Raw genomic sequence first — 17070 nt, 5'->3', positions numbered from 1 at the left:
AAGTTAATTTAAAACTACAATGAAGAGATTAAGAGAATTACTAGAATACTGATGAACTTTATATCAAAAAATCTGTAAATCTAAAGAAACAGTTGCATTAAAAAAAATTTCTATTTCCAAACTTAACTCAAGAAAAGGTAGAAAAAAGTTATCAGATCTATAACCATTTTACAAATTCAAATATTTTCTAAAGATCTACCATTAAATAAGGTATCAAGCTTGATTTTATAGGCCAGTTGTATTCAATCTACATGGATCAGATTCCAATGTGATTCTCATTCTATAGTATAGAAAGTAGAAAAACTTCTGACTCATTTTTCAAAAGTAACATATAACCCAAATTCCAAAAGAGAGAACTAAAAAAAATTAATGAAAAAATTTCAAATATAAAATCCTAAATAAAATATTTGTAGCACAGCAAATACAAGATTTATTACTATTACCTGTATGACCCTGGGCAAATTATTTCACCTCTCCTTAGTTTTTTCACCTGTAAAATGGAGATCGTGATGGTACCTAATGCATGAACTTGTTATGAAGATTAATTAGTAAGAATAAAATTCTTAGAATAGTGCTTGACATATAACAAATGCTCAGTGTTAGCTACTATTATCCCAAGAACAAAAAAGCAAAACAATACATTGCATTATCATGTTCAAGTGGAAAATGAGATCTATAAACAAATATTTGATCATTTTTTTAAGTAAACATTTTGGAAAATCTTTAAATAAAACAGGTATAAAGGGCAATCTCCTAAACATTTGAAAGACTGTTTATTACAAGCCAATAGCACAAATTATACTAAGTGTTAAAATACTGGTCATTCCCATTCAATTAAGTAATAAGACAAAGATGTTCAGTATCACCATAATTATTCCATTTTTTTTTGGCATGCATTAATGAAATAAAGACAACAAATACCGGAAGAGATGATATTATTTGCAGATGATATGCAGCTAGAAAGTCTAAGAGAGTAAGCAAAACTCTATTAAAATTAATAAGAGATTTTAGTCAGGGTCTGGATAAAAGATGTATCAAAAATCAGCTTTTATTACAGTGGCAATAACAAATTAAAATTTTAAAGGAGAAAAAGAGAACCCACTCACATTAACAAAAATTATATAACGCCCTGGAAGAAACTTAATACAAGACTATATGATAAATTATATGAAATTTCACTGAACATAAACCACAACATGAGTACTATTAACTACCTCAGCAATATCTGTATCTTCTCAATCACCCAAACTAGAAACTTGAAATCCCTCTTCATATCCTAAATAGAGAGTCACTATGTCCCGCCTATTTCACTTCATATATATTTCTCAAATTTGTCACCTCTTCGTTACCTCCACTTCAATTACCCTGGTAATCCTCTGGAAAGAGAGCAGCAAATTAAACATTCTCCTTACTTCTAACCTTATCCATCTCAAAATCCTAGCCCACCCAGCTGCCAAAGTAATCAACCTAAAGCACAAACCTAAATAGATCAGGCCCCATTTTAAAACTAGAAATCACCACTGAATTCAGGATCAAGAATAATAAGGTCTTTAGTCACCTGGACCAAGCTTCATCTCGTCCTCCTCCTTCCCCCCTTCTGGTGCCTAAAATAAGGCTCTGTGTGCCTCATTATTAGGATATGCGAGTATTTCTGCTTAAATACATGAGGGCTTCTCACAGCTACCACCATGGTACATACTACTAAACCTCCAACATCAATTTTTTAAGGTTTTTTGAGAAAGACATTATTTTATATTAAAGTGAATATTTTACAGAAGAGAATGCAAATTTTATATAACTACTTAAGTTAAAACGCAAGATTTTAAAGAAAGATGGCATTTACAACCAGCAGCTTGGACCTTTTCCCTTGGCTCAGAATGAGTAGGAAGATGACGCATTTGTTATTATTAGTGAAAAGTCTAACACTAACCTGTTATCACTGCATTTGCCAATGAACCAAGATGTAACTAACACCTGCTGAGAACTAATTATGCCAGGCAACTGCTCTAAATTTTTTAAGTTGATTAACTCATTTTATAATGGTTTACACCACCTGACATGACCTCATTTTTACTGCTACTCTCACTCTTGCTCTCTGCTCCAGTCATAGTGGCATCCTTGCTGTTCCTGACAAACTTCATGGTCCCACTTTAGGACCTTTTCTCCTGGAGAGCATGGCTCTCTCCTTCAACAGCTTGAAGCACTTCCTCAAATATTGCTTTCTCTTTCCTGACCTCCCAATTCTTTTCTTCCCAATCACCATTACTCTCAAAGAGTAATTCAGCTAATTTTTCTTTCTCCATCTCACTCTCCTTTCTTTCTCCTGTCACTTCTTACTGTTTTTCCCCCTACCAGAATGTAATTTCCGTAACAGTATTTTTTATTCACTAAATCTCTAGTGCCTATGACAAGTACCGAGTACACTGTAGGGTCTCAATGATCTACTGAATTATTTATTGACCTTATCTTATTAAACAGGTACTACTGTTAGCTGGATTTTACCTAATGAAGAAACTGAAGCACTGAGAATCTGCCACACTGGTCACATAGTAAAAGATGGAACTAGAGTTTGTAAGTACACCGTCTGGTTTCACTCTTTAAATAACTGCATGGTGCCTCTAACTTACATGAATTCCACATGTACTACCTATTTAGTACATTTCCCTAATTAGACAGTTGCTTCCCCGCAGGGGATACTTCATCATCTTTGTTCTCTTACGACTTCTAACCCGTTTTACAATCAATAATCGTTTACAGAATGAATGCATAGATACATTACCCAATTATTTTTACATGTATGTCTCAATTGGCTAGATTGTAAGCTTTCAGATTTAATTAAAAAATATAAAAAGGGGCGCCTGGGTGGCTCAGTCGTTAAGCGTCTGCCTTCAGCTCAGGTCATGATCTCAGGGTCCTGGGATCGAGCCCCGCATCGGGCTCCCTGCTCCGCAGGAGGCCTGCTTCTCCCTCTCCCACTCCCCCTGCTTGTGTTCCCTCTCTCGCTGTGTCTCTCTCTGTCAAATAAATAAATAAAATCTTTAAAAAAAATAAATAAATAAAAAATAAAAAGAAATCCTGCCTTTAAAAATGCAGTGATGTAAAAATATTTTCTTTGAATTGACCAAACATGATTAATGACGAATGGTTTAATTAAGAGGACATGTACCCTACTCTTACAATTTTCTCCAAACTGGTTTTTAAAGCTTAATTCAACATTAACATACGTTAAGCAAAAAAAGCTCCAGAACCAGCTACTCAGTTCATTATATACACATGCACAATAATTATCTCTTATCAAAAACCGCAAACGACAGTGCCATGTTCAGAGACACCGAGATTTACAAAACATTCGATCACGCCAGATAAAAACAGATACCTTCACTTACAAAAACTGACGCTAATGAGAACACCCTCCGCAGCAATACCTGGCCCAGAAGTCACCAGGAGCTAGCTTTCTGGAATAAGTTTGACGACTACCTTAAAGGCATGACTACCTTGCCACAGAATCCCAATGGTCTTGGCTTATTCTGAAAAACAAACATTCCTGGGTAGAAAGGGTGGACATAGGAGAGATTTTAAAAAGAGGCCCCTCCCAGGCCGCCTCAAAATCTAGAGCCCAAGATTCTCCTCAGAGCTCCTCACCGTGTCTAGACTAGGGGAAAGCGACCATTTCTCAAGTAGCGGTTCACGCACAAAAGAAAAGCCGGCCATCCAGGGTGAAGGCCGAAGAAACAAACATAAACTCAGAGCTCTGACGAACAAGGACCCTCTTCCGCCTAACCGCCCCTTCGCAAGTTGAGCCGCAATCACATTTCTCGCGAGATTTATCGTCTCCACGCGATCTCGAAGCTGAAACCTCGCGGCTTTTCAGCTAAGCGAGGACACGGTGGGTAGTGGGAAGGGGGTTCTGGAAGCACAGCTCTCAACCCTCTTCGTGAACCCACAGACCTCCTCGACCCTCCTCCCCACTCCTCCCCTTTCTTCATTGAGAGCAGTTCCCCAGAGTGCCTAGGGACTTCCGGAGTCCTACCGGAACCGGAAGCATCGGGAGTGAGGGGGTGGAGCTGAAAAATCAAAAAAAGCGCGGCGAAAGCTGGAGGCCGGAGCTGGCAGGTGGTGGCCCCCAGGAGGGGTTGTGGCGGGTGCCAATGGACTCTACCGCCTGCTTGAAGTCCTTGCTCCTGACCATCAGTCAGTATAAAGCCGTTAAGTCGGAGGCGAATGCCACCCAGCTTTTGCGGCACTTGGAGGTGAGGGGCTCCAGGGTGAGGGACTAGACGGGCTTCCCTGTAGAAATCCTTAGTTCACGGTGCGGCCAGGGTGTAGCTGCCCCAGCCTAGGAAAGGAAGGACTGCTCCTCGCTCCCTCAGGTGTCTTTTTGTATTTGTAAGGAAGGCGAGTGTCAGCCTTGAATTCCCACCCATCTTCTTACTCTGCCCCAAGTCCCTCCGCGTTCAGCTGACTGCAGCTAGAGGGAAGAGTGACTACTCAAAGTCCTAAGAAGACGGGAAGGTGTGACATAAGGTTGCGGAATTTAAGCTGTGTTGGGGATTAGTAGAGGAGAAAGTTCGGAGCTCTATGTTTTCCTTCGTTTCTTTGGTTTTTCCATCGCAACAGAACTCTTACAGAATAGAATACACAGAAATTCTCGGGGGTGGAGGTGATGGGGAGTGACGATTGTTTTATTCCTTGTCCCTTAGGCAGTTTACAATCTGAACCAGTTGCTTACGGCTTTTCTTATATATTTTGTTATATTAACTCTATGATATAAAAGCTAAATTACCAAAGATTAGCAAAATACATACTACGGAGAGAAGACTTGTGAATGGTAGGGCAACATCAATCTTTGGTGATACTGGAGTGCATTAAATATGCCTTTGTTTTCTCCAGCTTCACTGATGCTTCTCCTTATGACTTCAGTGTCCACCCTTCCTGAGTACATTTTCTTTTTTCATTCATTATTTCAACAAATCCCTACAAACCTAATAATTGAGGTGTTAGCTGTTAAATGCTAAGGCTTTGCTTCTCAGTTAGAATAGAACAATGTGCTAGTGGGCTCCAGAAGCCGCAGAATGAGCAGTTTTATTTAAGAAGTAGGAATACAGCATTTTGAATACTAATCTGAAACATTACTTCTCTTTGAGAAAAAACAGATATGCCTTGAATCTGAGAGCCCTGTTATAGTGAATTGAAGGAGACTCAAAGAAATTTAAGGCTTAGAGACTGACTCGTTGATACTACATTCCCGAACTTTTAAGGGGTTTACTGAAAACTTCTGCCATTTAGAGTGATAAAGTACATGCGGTACATAATGTGCATTAATCTTAAGTGAAGAGTTTGAGTTCTTAACATACGTGTACAATCAATTAGCTACCTCCTGTTCCAGATACAGAACATTTCGAGTCCCCTATAAGGTTTTTTTCAATTGTCCCTTCTCATAACGTTCAGATAAGTGGATTCATAAGATACGTACTTTTGTGTCTGACTTCTTCCGTTCTATAAATCTGTGAAATTCATTCATGTTGCACATGTGCTAGTACTTCATTCTATTTTATTGCTGTGTAGAATTCCACTGTATAAATGTACCACAGCTTATGTACATTCTGTTGATGGGCAATTGGGTTTCTGGCTCTGGGTAGAATTTTGAATAAATCTGTTATAAACATTTCCAAACCTTTTTTGGATATATGCTCTCATTTATATATTTAGGAGTGGGATTGTTAGGTCTTATGGTAGGTTGATGTTCAGTTTTAGCTGAACTGCCGAGCAGTTTTCCACAGGTTACACCATTTTTACCCTCCTATCAGCAACACATGAAATTTGCTGTCACTCATCCTCATAGATCCTTGGTGTTTTCAGATTTTTAAATTTTAACCATTTTGGTGGGTGATGTTAATGGTGAATATCTCTGTGCAAAATAGGTGTTACATCTGAGGATACAAAGAAATGGTTACCATGTGAAATGAGATGATTCATTTTGCTATTCTGCTGCACTTCTGCAGTATTTTTTCTTTATAGCCCCATGCAGGACCTGAGCTTTGAATTTGTTTATGATTGGCAGAGCTGAGCTGGTCTCATTCTTAATGGTTTTTTGTAGCACTAATGTTACATAATGGTTATGAGCACGGATTCAGGAACAATGAATTTCAATTATGCTGCTGTCTTGGTGTATGCCTCAGTTTACTCATCTGCAAAACAGCGCCTAGCTTACAGTTATTATGAAGATGAAAAGAATTAACATATATAGAACAATGCTTAGGCCAAAGTAAGTACTAAAATATTAGTTATTACTGAAATAAATTCTATTTGCATGAAAACATCCAAGTAAAGAAGAAAATTTGTAAAGCGATTTTTACATTTTACCTTGTAATAAATAACTATTACATGGTAGAGTATTTACGTTGTTGAAATACAGGTCTCATCCTGAGGGAAATTGTATTTAAAGCAGAAAATGTCTTAATCTCGAAGGTGTAGCTTCATGAGTAGGCAAAAGGCCAATCGGAACATTCCTTACCCCCCAAATACTACTACTATCAGTATGTAATTTCACCATTGGACCTGTTTTTTCTGTCTTTTTAGACTTTAATGTTAAAACATGCTCCTTTTTTAAGATTTATTTATTTTAGAGAAAGAGAGGGAGAGTGAACACAAGCGGGAGCGGCTCAAGCAGACTCCACGCTGAGCACGGAGCCCAAAACGGGGATGAATCCCACGACCCTGAGATCATGACCTGAGCTGAAACCAAGAGTCAGACGCTTAACTGACTGTGCCACCCAGGCACCCCAGATATCAGCAAAGCTTTAAAAGAAAAACTGACATCTGGGCGAGGAAATAAAAGAGAGATACAGAAAGAAAAGATTATAGGGATGCTAAAACAGCCTGTTCAGACCTTATCTTTTTAAAATAAAAGTGTTTGCAACAGATTTTACCCAATTTTAAAGTAACTAATTGTTTTTCCATCCTTATAGAAAAGATACTTTTCTTTATAGAAAAGTTAGGCTTTTAATAACATTCAAAAACCCTTTTGAAAATACCTGGCTGTCGAGATGCCTGGATGGCTCTGTCAGTTAAGCATCCGACTCTTGATTTCTGCTCAGGTCATGATCTCAGGGTCCTGGGATCAAGCGCCCCATTGGGCTCCCCACTCAGCGGGAAGTCTGCTTGTCTCCCTCTTCCTCTGCCCTCCCCCTCCTCGCTCTTTCTCTCTAAAGTAAATAATAAAAAATCTTAAAAAAAAAAAAAATACCTGGCTGTCTAACTACTGTTTTTGGCCTTCAATCTCAGCTTTACCTTTTCACATGGAAAAGGGAAGTGTGGTTTATAGAGTTTTAAGAAAGGAGTAAAAGTGGAATAACCAAAAATAAAATTTGTCTATTCATGACCTGTCTACTTAAAAGCTTTCTTTTTTTTTTTTAACTTCCATTTTTGTGATCTCTAACTTCTGGGCTCAGCTACTGTCTTTGGAGGGAGCAAAAGGAGTAACCATATACTTAATCCCATAGCTAAGCCTTTGGATTTAGCTACTTTTCACTTTGTATTGCCTCCCCCAAAATAGGTGGAGTGCATGTACTGGAACTTATTTACTCAATAAATATATTGCAGTAGAGTGTTGATTTATACCCTATACCTTCATAGGGTGTTCAGTGTAGTAAAGAGGATAAATATTACTAGGTGGTCAAAGTTTGCCAGCTCATAAAATAAAAGTATAATGTGCTATAGGATAGTTTAATAGGCAAACTAACCTAGTTGGTGAAAGAGGGTTAGTGAAAGTTTCAGGAGGAGACAAATTAAAACTTGGATCTGAATGATTATATTAGCTAGTGAGAGAAGGGATAGGTAATCTTCCCAGCAGAAGGAATAGCATTTGACTTTTCTAAATTGGAAAAAAGCATGGCAGTGGCACTTTGGAAGAACTGAGTTCTTATTTGAAATGGAGAAGGGATGGAAATTGCCAATTCTTAACTAACACAATTTAATTACTATTTTGTAGGTAATTTCTGGGCAGAAACTCACACGATTGTTTACACCAAATCAGATATTACCAAGTGAATGCTTGAGTTGCCTTGTGGAGCTACTTGAAGACCCAAGCATAACTGCACCACTGGTCTTAAGTATCATCAGCTTGCTGTCTCAACTAGGTAATGTATTTCCTTTCTCTTTTTCATTTTTTAGAAGATGTCGCATTTAATATTTTTGTAAGGGCAGACTGAGTTATAGTATCTTTTGGAGAATGATTCACATTCAAAAGATTTCGTCATTGCAGGACCTTTCAGAATTTTTTGCATTATGGATCCCTTATAATGGTAATTCTAAGTGGTTTGCCGGAGCAGCACTTGCCCTTATAAAAAGAATATTATACGCATCCTTTCTTAAAATTATTGGAACAAAGAATCTGAAGCATAGCAAAGGTTCAGGGGTCTACAGAAAAGAAAGCATCTTGGGAAATGCTGGCCTACTTTTGAATTTAGAAAAATACATACACATAATGCCCGTATTAAATACATCATTCAGAAAAGTCATAGCTAGTGATAAAAAAAATCATCCTTTTTTGATAGACTACACTGAACTCTTTTTTCTATCTTTAGTTTTTAAATTTTCATTTCATGGGTACTTTTTTTCTTGATGTGTGCTTGAGAGTGGAGGGGAGATAATTCTGTGTGTGATGATAAAATTAATGCATGCTTATTATAAAAAAAATTCCAGTGATCCAGGAATATTAACATAGACCATCATGTCCAGTGGAACTTTCTGTGATGATGGAAATGTTCTATATGTATTTTCCATTATAATAGTCATTAGCCACATAGGACTATTGAGCATTTGTAGTGTGAATAGTAGACTGAAGAACTAAATCTTTAATTTTAATTGATCTAAATTTAAATAGTAATTGCGGCTTAGTGTCTAAGCACAGATACAGAGTAAAATAGAATGTCTTTACTCATCACCACCAACTCTTCTTATCATTTACTTTGGTAGATAATATTTCTTAATGGTCTGATAGGTGTCTTTCTAGATCTTTTTCTATGCTATAACAAATTATTTTAGATCAAATAAATTAACAAATACTTTTTTAAAGATTTTATTTATTTGAGAGAAAGAGCGCATGGTGGGAGGGGGGTGCAGAGGGAGAGGGAGAAGCAGTCTCCCCTCGGAGCAGGGAACGCAACTCCCAGGCTTGATCCCAGGACCCCCAGACTATGACATAAGCCCAAGACAGACACTTAAGCAACTGAGTCACCCAGGTGCCCAATTAACAAATAATTTTGGTTGTTTTTTAAAAAATGGTGTTGCAGAACATCAGATTTTTTTTTTTTTCACTTAACATATGTTAGCTATCTTTCCATATTGGTGTCTTTTTAATATCTGCCTTGTACCATATTGTAGAGTACTATAATTTATTCAGCTACTCTCCTAATGGTGGGTACTCATGTATGCTCTTTTTCAAGTTTTTGTTATCAGAATCAATACATTTTTATGTATTTTGCTCAAATATTAGTGTATTTCTGTTGAATTAATTCTCAGGTTTTCAGGTCATTTTTCAATTCAATAGTCATTACTAAATTACTTTCCAAAAAGGCTATGCTAATTCTAACATCTGCCAACCTTTTGTATGAGAATGGCAGTCTTTTTCAACATTTAAATATATTAGAAATTTTTAAAATGAACGTCTTTTTATTTTATTTTTTAAGTTTTATTTTTTAGTTAATAGACTTATTCTTTAGAGCAGTTTTAAATTACAAAAAAATTGAGATGATTATCTTTTAACTACAAAACTTTTCTAAATATGTAAAGCAAGTTTTTTCCTTTAATTTAGTCCACATAGAAAAATCATTTGTTTATTGACAAAAAAGGAAAAGCTCATACTCCCTTTCCTTTTCCATCTCATACTATTTCTGTGATTAGACTTCTGAATTGGAAGGTAATAATAAATACAATAGCCATATCATACTTGATATTTTTATACACAGTAAATTTAATATGAAATAAACTTAAAATTATTTATCTTTTATCCATGAAAACCATATATAAAAGTGATATTTGGTGCCATTTTATCTTAACTTGCAGCTGTAGACAATGAAACCAGAGACTGCCTTCAGAATACATATAACCTGAATAGCGTGCTAGCAGGAGTGGTTTGCCGGAGCAGCACTTGCCATAGTGATTCGGTGTTTTTGCAGGTATATACACCTCCACGGTACTCTTCACTTAATACTTGTTTTTCCTTCTTTATTTGCAGATCAAAATTGACGGTATATATTGTAAATTGCTAATTTATACTATATATGCTGACATAATCCTGCATGAATAGGACAGTTCTCACCATTAATAGATTTAAGAGCTGGTCAATCACACATGTACTACTGTTTAAAAGTTTCTAGAGAAGGGAAGTTTATCCACATCTAGCATTATTTTTGAAGAAAAGCAAATCTACGTTATAACTGCTTTGACAGACTTATAAACACAGATGTCAACATTTTGAGATGTAAGCTATTTGTATTAAAATTGCAAATTGAGTTGCCATCTAGTCCCAATCTGTTGAGGAAACATTCCACAAAAAATGAAAGCTATAGATTTAGTCTGTTTAGCATGACTCGAAGTTCTCATACAGATATTTTGTTGAACCTAAAATGCCATCAGTTGCAAGAAAGGAAAACATCACCAATTAAACTGACATGCAGTTTTAAAGATGGCAAAATATGATAAAATATATCTTAGAATTCATGGAATATGTATATGTTTTAGCTTGCATATATGTTTAAGATGTTTAAGTGAACCAGGTTGATGCTCTGTTTGAGATAGATTGTATAGAAATGTGTGGAATCAGGAGATGAACCCTAAAATTCTTAGTAGTCTCATTACTTTATGTTTAAAGAACAGAACCATTTTAAGAAATAGAAAAGTTCTTGCTCTAAACTCTGCTTCCTAAAATGGTGACATGCTCAGAATATGCTTAGAAGTCCATGATTGTAAGCATGCAGTAGGTTTTTATATGTTTATATTCATTAGTATTTTCTTATTCTTAGTGCATTCAGCTTCTGCAGAGAGTAACATACAACGTCAAAATTTTCCATTCTGGTGCCAATATAGATGAGTTAATTACCTTCCTGATAGGTCATATGTGAGTATGCAACCAAACGTGTAAACAAATAATCTGTTGATTTATTTTTAAAATAAAACTGTAATAGTTCAGTTTTTCTTAGATAATATTTTCCAACTTTTTAAATTGAGTGAGACTCCAATTCTTGTTTACTCCTTTTAGATGATTTCAGGGATCAAATGGTATAAAGCGGCTTTAATTTTCGTAACAAAAATTTATGAAATGAATTGATTTGAACAGAAAAACTATTGAAACTGAAAATTTTATGCTTATGTTTAATCTTGGTAGGAGAATATACTGATGAGATAGCACATGGTCATTCTGACAATTATTTCCATATTTCTGTGCTATAATTGAGAAAGATCATTTAGTTTCAAAATATGAAATGAATGGTCAATATTATTCAAAGCTTGACTGTCTTCACATGTTAATCATTTTTACATATAAAAAGGAGTTTAAATGTAAGTTACTATAAAATAGAATAATTTAAAATGAATTTAATACTTTTATCTTTTCTTATCTTCCTTAAAACAACAGTCAGTCTTCTGAAGATGAGTTAACAATGCCTTGTCTAGGATTATTGGCAAATCTTTGTCGGCACAATCTTTCTGTTCAAACATACATAAAGACTTTGGTAAGTTTTGCGTAAAATCTTTCTTATTTGTGGTGAGCTCTATGCTTAAAGAAAATCATATCCATGTTTTTCTTTAAAAAAAAAAAATTAACAAGAATTCTCATGTCTCCTCCAGCTGACTCATCAAAGTTAAGGAACAGATTGACACATAATTAACTAGAAATATTCCAACCTTGGCACATGTTGTATTTGAGATGATAAGTATTAATAAAACTGTTGAGTACTAAAAGTTTTCCTTCTCAATAGCATCCCATTATTTCTTATATTGAATAATACAAGAAATGCTAAATTATTTTGTGCTAATAGAAAGGACACACATCACTGGCAATCCCATTTACCTCAGATCTTATATTTCCACAAAATCAATGGCAACTCCACCAGAAAGATCCATGAATAAATGACTGCAGCAACTACCAGCACTTGTAATGAGTGAAGACACACAAATGAGGTTAACTGAACCACCGTTAGAAATATGTCAAATCAAGAAAGTTCATTGATTCTTTAAGGTACTTTGTGAACAATTCCCCTGCTATGCAGTATCCAATATTACCTGTTTAATTTCAAATTAAACAATTATCTCATTTGTTCTGTACTGGAGGTACTTTGGAGGTGGAAGTTATCTTGAGCCATGGAAGTGTTTGAATAATTTCTTAAGTTGATAAGGATGTTTAATAGAAGTTTACCTACTCTGTGCAAGATACACTTTCTAAACCAAAATATAAACCTAAAAATTTTTCATTCTAATTTATTTAAAACTTTTTTTCTTTCTCAGAATAATGTGAAATCTTTTTATCGAACTCTTATAAGCTTCCTGGCCCACAGTAGTTTAACTGTGGTTGTGTTTGCACTTTCAATATTATCCAGTTTGACATTAAATGAAGAGGTGGGGGAAAAGGTAAATATGATTTTTTTATTTTTGAAAATAGTTCTGAAGTTTATATTCTCTGATATTTTACAAGTATTGAGACTTTGTTTAGAATGGTGTCAACTTAAATTTTTTTGTATAATATACTTTTCCTAATTTGTTTTTAAGCTGTTCCATGTTCGAAACATTCATCAAACTTTTCAGCTAATGTTTAATATTCTCATAAACGGTGATGGCACATTGACTAGGAAGTATTCAGTTGATCTATTGATGGATCTCCTTAAGAATCCTAAAATTGCTGATTATCTTACCAGGTATGGCTCTCTGACAAATTTTAAGACTTGTTTTTCTTTTCAATGAACCAAGATATGTTTGTGATTAATAAAACTGCCTTTTCAGAGTTAGTAAACTTGGATTCTACTAATGGACAAGGGACTCAATTGAAATGTTTTAATGTGCTTTATTCCCATTGTTTTTGCTTTTTTGGCCTAAAATGTACAAGTATAAGAACATGGGTGGTGAGGGGGTGTGTTTCAATCTTTGTCTTAGATAAATAAGGTTGTATCACTGTCTAAAATGTACACATCTTAATTAATCTTTTCCAGTGCCAGATCTAAATCTTAAACATTACAATTTTTGGAAAAATACTGTTATAGGGACATTTATGTCAGTATATTTGTCTTTTCTTTTTTGCATAAAAATGAATAGCATTTTCTTCATTATGTGCCTCTGTTGTGTCATAAGGTAAAATGAGAACATATATTTATATGCCCATTCTATCTCAGTGGCATTTCATGTGATCATTTATCTTTTGAGATCAGTTAGCAACTGTTTTCCAAAGAGCTTGTGGCCGTTTAATACTTTTATTTTTTAGAGAGGGATGGGGAGAGCAAGAGGGTGGGGGAAGGACAGAGGGAGAGGAGAGAGAGAATACTAAACAGGCTCCACACCCAGCGCAGAGCCCAAGACAAGGCTGGATCTCACAATCCTGAGATCAGGATCTGAGCCAAAATCAAGAGTCGGACACTTAACTGGCTGAGCCACCCAGACACCCCTGGCCTTTTTATATCTTAAGTTTTCCCCAATGCCTCAGCCGCTTTGTGGTTGTAGGTTAGGAAATTGGAGAAATTGCTTCAAAGAGTTCAATTAATCATTCACAAATGAGAAGACAGTTATGGAGCCCCTGCTGTGGTCAAGTACTGGGGGATGTGGGAGTGTTAGCAGAGAGAGGAATTTGAAGACATAGCCCCTAATCTTTGAGGAACATGGAACCAGAAATTGTACAAAACATAGTCCCAAATTTTAAGGAATGTAGAATCTAGACATTAAAAAAACAAAAGCTGGGCACCTGGGTGGCTCAGTCGTTAGGCGACTGCCTTCGGCTCAGGTCATGATCCTGGAGTCCCAGGATCGAGTCCCGCATCGGGCTCCCTGCTCGGCAGGGAGTCTGCTTCTCCCTCTGACCTCCCCTCTCTCATGCTCTCTCTCTCAAATAAATAAATAAAATCTTTAAAAAAATAAAAATAAAAAAATAAAATAAAAAAACAAAAGCTAACCACAAGGGCAAGGTTGACCACTACCCATATGGCTAACTGATGTTTTACAGAACCAAGAACCATTCACATTAGTAATGAAGGATAGTTGGGAAAAGGGCAGGCAGGGACAAGGGGCCCCTACCTAAGAGGAAAGGATTTTACACCAAGGGCTCCTCCACCCTTTCCCACGTGATAGGCAGATGACAAAAACCTGACTGGGTGACAGGCTCATGGAGGATTAATCAGATTAAAACAGCCCGCCAACAAGCCCATAAAAACCCCTAGACTGAGAAACTCCAGTGGCAACTCTCTCAGGTCCCCTCCCTCTGCCGGAGCTTTGTACTATCACTCAATACACTTTGCTTTGCTGTCCATCACCCTTTATCTGGTCTACCTCTTCATTCTTTGAAGCAGCCGGGACCAAGAACTGCGGGCACTAAAGGAAAAGAAATCCTACAACATTAGCATTTAATTTTTTTTCTTTTCTTAAGCATAGGTGGATAAGAAATCATTCTTCCAGAGTGCCCTTCCTTTACTTGTCTTCCCTGTATCTGTTCTAAGAGTCCTCCCAATATACTCTCGTGTAATACCCATTCTGGCCACCAAATAGTGCTTGTTTAACAACTTCTAAGTAAACAACAAAGGATATACCTCTGCAGGAGGACCAAAATATAATCTGATTTAGCATTTGTAAGTGGTTGCTTAATCACTTCTCCTGTAAATCTCTCAGTTCCATTATCTGTTTTCTTTTTATCTAGCCTAAAACTCCAGAATCACCTCTGGAAAGGAAATTACGTTTAATTGTGTTGTCTTCTTGTTTATTTGCTATACCATTTAGCAAAATGTTCCTGAATCTGTTCCAAAGTCTAATTTAATGTCTGGGTTCCTAATCAAAACCTGATAAAAATCACATTTTATGAATCTGTATTCTACATGTTCACTACCTCTAACTTTATTTGGGCAGCACTTCTCATATTTATTCCCAGCTTTCTTTCACATTTCCTACAGTGGCCCTTTCAAATATTTACTACTTTACTCTTGCCACTTTTCACTGAGAAGATGACCTTATCTTTGTTTCACAGAAAAAAAAAACAAAAACAAAACTGAATCCCATCTGATTGGAGTTCTTTCAAATTTTTGCCCTTAAACCAAATTACTTGTGTTTATACCAATTCTTACTTAGTGTCATCTTGTTTTGCTCATAGACACATCCCTTTATTCTGTGCATTAAATCTCATTCTGTCCTATTTTTTCAACAGTATCTTTTGTCTCTTCAATGTCTCTCATTCCATTGACTCCCTTCACTTATATTTGACTTTCAACGTTTCCCTCAACCATATGTCCCTTCTAAAATCTGTGATCTCCCATTGCATTCAAGGTAAACAAATTCTCAGTATAGCCCTCTAAAATCTGGTCTCTGGGAACCTCTCAGCCCTGTTTCTTTACATTTTCTTATGTACTTTAGTCTAATCACTTCAGACAGTAAATAGAATCTCCAACTTGCTAGAAATGCCTTTTGTGTATCCATGTGCTCTTCCCTCTGGATACTTTCGGCTTTATATGTCTAATTCCTGTTTATTTTTTAAGACTCAAGGGTGGGAAACCTCATCTGATTAGGCCTGCCACACTGAGTCTGGATTTGATATTCATCCTCCTAGCATTCTATGTATTTTTCCATGATAGTGTTGTATTTTACATTATATAATATTCTATGTTTCTGCCTTTATTCTTAGACTGTTAGGTCTCTCACAGAGCATCATTGTCTCAAACACAGGATGCACTAGTCACATAGACAATAATGTGGTTGGTACCTCTAGTAGCTCTTAGAGTTCTGTAACACAGGGCCCTGCACCTTACCTCTGTATCTGCAGAACCTAATATAATGCCTAGCTGTTATAAGTGCTTTATAAATAAATAGCTGCCTAATTTATTAGAATATTTCATGTTCTTTGAATTTTTACAAACTGAACATAGCTTTAAAAAAAAAAGCAATCGAAGTACTGAAAGTTTCAATGACTTATTTATTGCCACAGGAATCATTGTTTTTTCACTGCTCAGTAAATAACAAAGCCAAACATGTACTCATGTTTGAAGGATGAGTGAAGGCTTTTATGTATATCATAGTGATAGAATGTTTCAAGTTATAAGTAGAAATTTTGCAGACTTCTATAATAGAAGCTCAAAATAAATAGATGAAAGAAAATACACTTAAATTTTATATTTATTTTGTATATAAATCCTATTTGATGGATCAATTTCATGATTATCATTTGATGTATATTTTTATTTTAAACTTAGGTATGAGCACTTTTCTTCATGTCTCAATCAAGTATTAGGCCTTCTTAATGGAAAGGATCCTGATTCTTCTTCAAAGGTGTGTAAAAACATGACTTTTTGTTTTAAACTTTGGAAACTGTAATGTGCAAAAAAATCTTAAGTGTGCAGCTCTCTGAATTTTTACAAATTGAACACAGTCATATAACCATTATATAGATCAGAAAATAGAGCATTACCAATACTCTAGAACCCTTCTCAAGTCTTCATTCACTGGTACTAAAAATTGTTTCACAGTGCCTAATGAATATATATATACCGTGACACAGCGATTCCACTCCTAAACCACATAGCCAAGCCAAACATGTCCATAAGCTCATCAAAAGACATGTAAACAGTGTTAAATAGAAAATGCAGTTTTAAAAATGATACTATTTTCTGATTTTTTAAAAATGTCAAATGCTTAGGAGAGAAATCCAACAAAACACACACGAAGTCTCTACTCTGAAATTACAAAACATTGAGAGTTATAAAAGACCTAAATAATACAGATATACCAAGTTCATAGATTAGAAGAGTTTCAAAATCATAGCAGGTTTTAGTGTTTTTTTGTGTTTATATTTGTTTTGGTTTTGGTGTATGTGGACATTGGGAAAGTCTAAAA

General features: G+C 35.7%; 2 protein-coding genes across 8 annotated transcripts in view; one reads left to right on the top strand and one right to left on the bottom strand.

The window, feature by feature from the left end:
* The window catches only part of DZIP3 (DAZ interacting zinc finger protein 3), a 95271-nt gene extending 91247 nt beyond the window's left edge, over positions 1-4024 (bottom strand). For 3 of the 7 annotated variants that reach the window (XM_032406489.1, XM_032406495.1, XM_032406497.1), the window contains exon 1: positions 3643-4023. The gene's annotated coding sequence lies outside the window, so the exon portion shown is untranslated. Of the gene's footprint in view, positions 1-443; positions 491-3386; positions 3528-3642 lie in introns of all 7 variants that reach the window. The other 4 variants (XM_032406490.1, XM_032406491.1, XM_032406492.1 and 1 more) reach the window with 4 other exon arrangements.
* A 62-nt stretch (positions 4025-4086) lies between these two features.
* Positions 4087-17070, top strand: part of CIP2A (cellular inhibitor of PP2A) — a 35277-nt gene continuing 22293 nt past the window's right edge. The window contains exons 1-8 of the mRNA XM_032406134.1: positions 4087-4250; positions 7991-8138; positions 10066-10178; positions 11025-11119; positions 11636-11732; positions 12505-12627; positions 12766-12911; positions 16431-16506. Of these exons, the coding sequence (XP_032262025.1) occupies positions 4149-4250; positions 7991-8138; positions 10066-10178; positions 11025-11119; positions 11636-11732; positions 12505-12627; positions 12766-12911; positions 16431-16506 (900 nt within the window). The 5' untranslated portion in view covers positions 4087-4148. The remainder of the gene's footprint in view (positions 4251-7990; positions 8139-10065; positions 10179-11024; positions 11120-11635; positions 11733-12504; positions 12628-12765; positions 12912-16430; positions 16507-17070) is intronic.

The sequence above is a fragment of the Phoca vitulina genome, unplaced genomic scaffold (assembly GCF_004348235.1).
Source record: "Phoca vitulina isolate PV1807 unplaced genomic scaffold, GSC_HSeal_1.0 scaffold8, whole genome shotgun sequence".
Lineage (NCBI taxonomy): Eukaryota > Metazoa > Chordata > Mammalia > Carnivora > Phocidae > Phoca > Phoca vitulina.
Note: the sequence above shows the minus strand (reverse complement) of the source record. Positions and strands in the feature narration are given on the sequence as shown.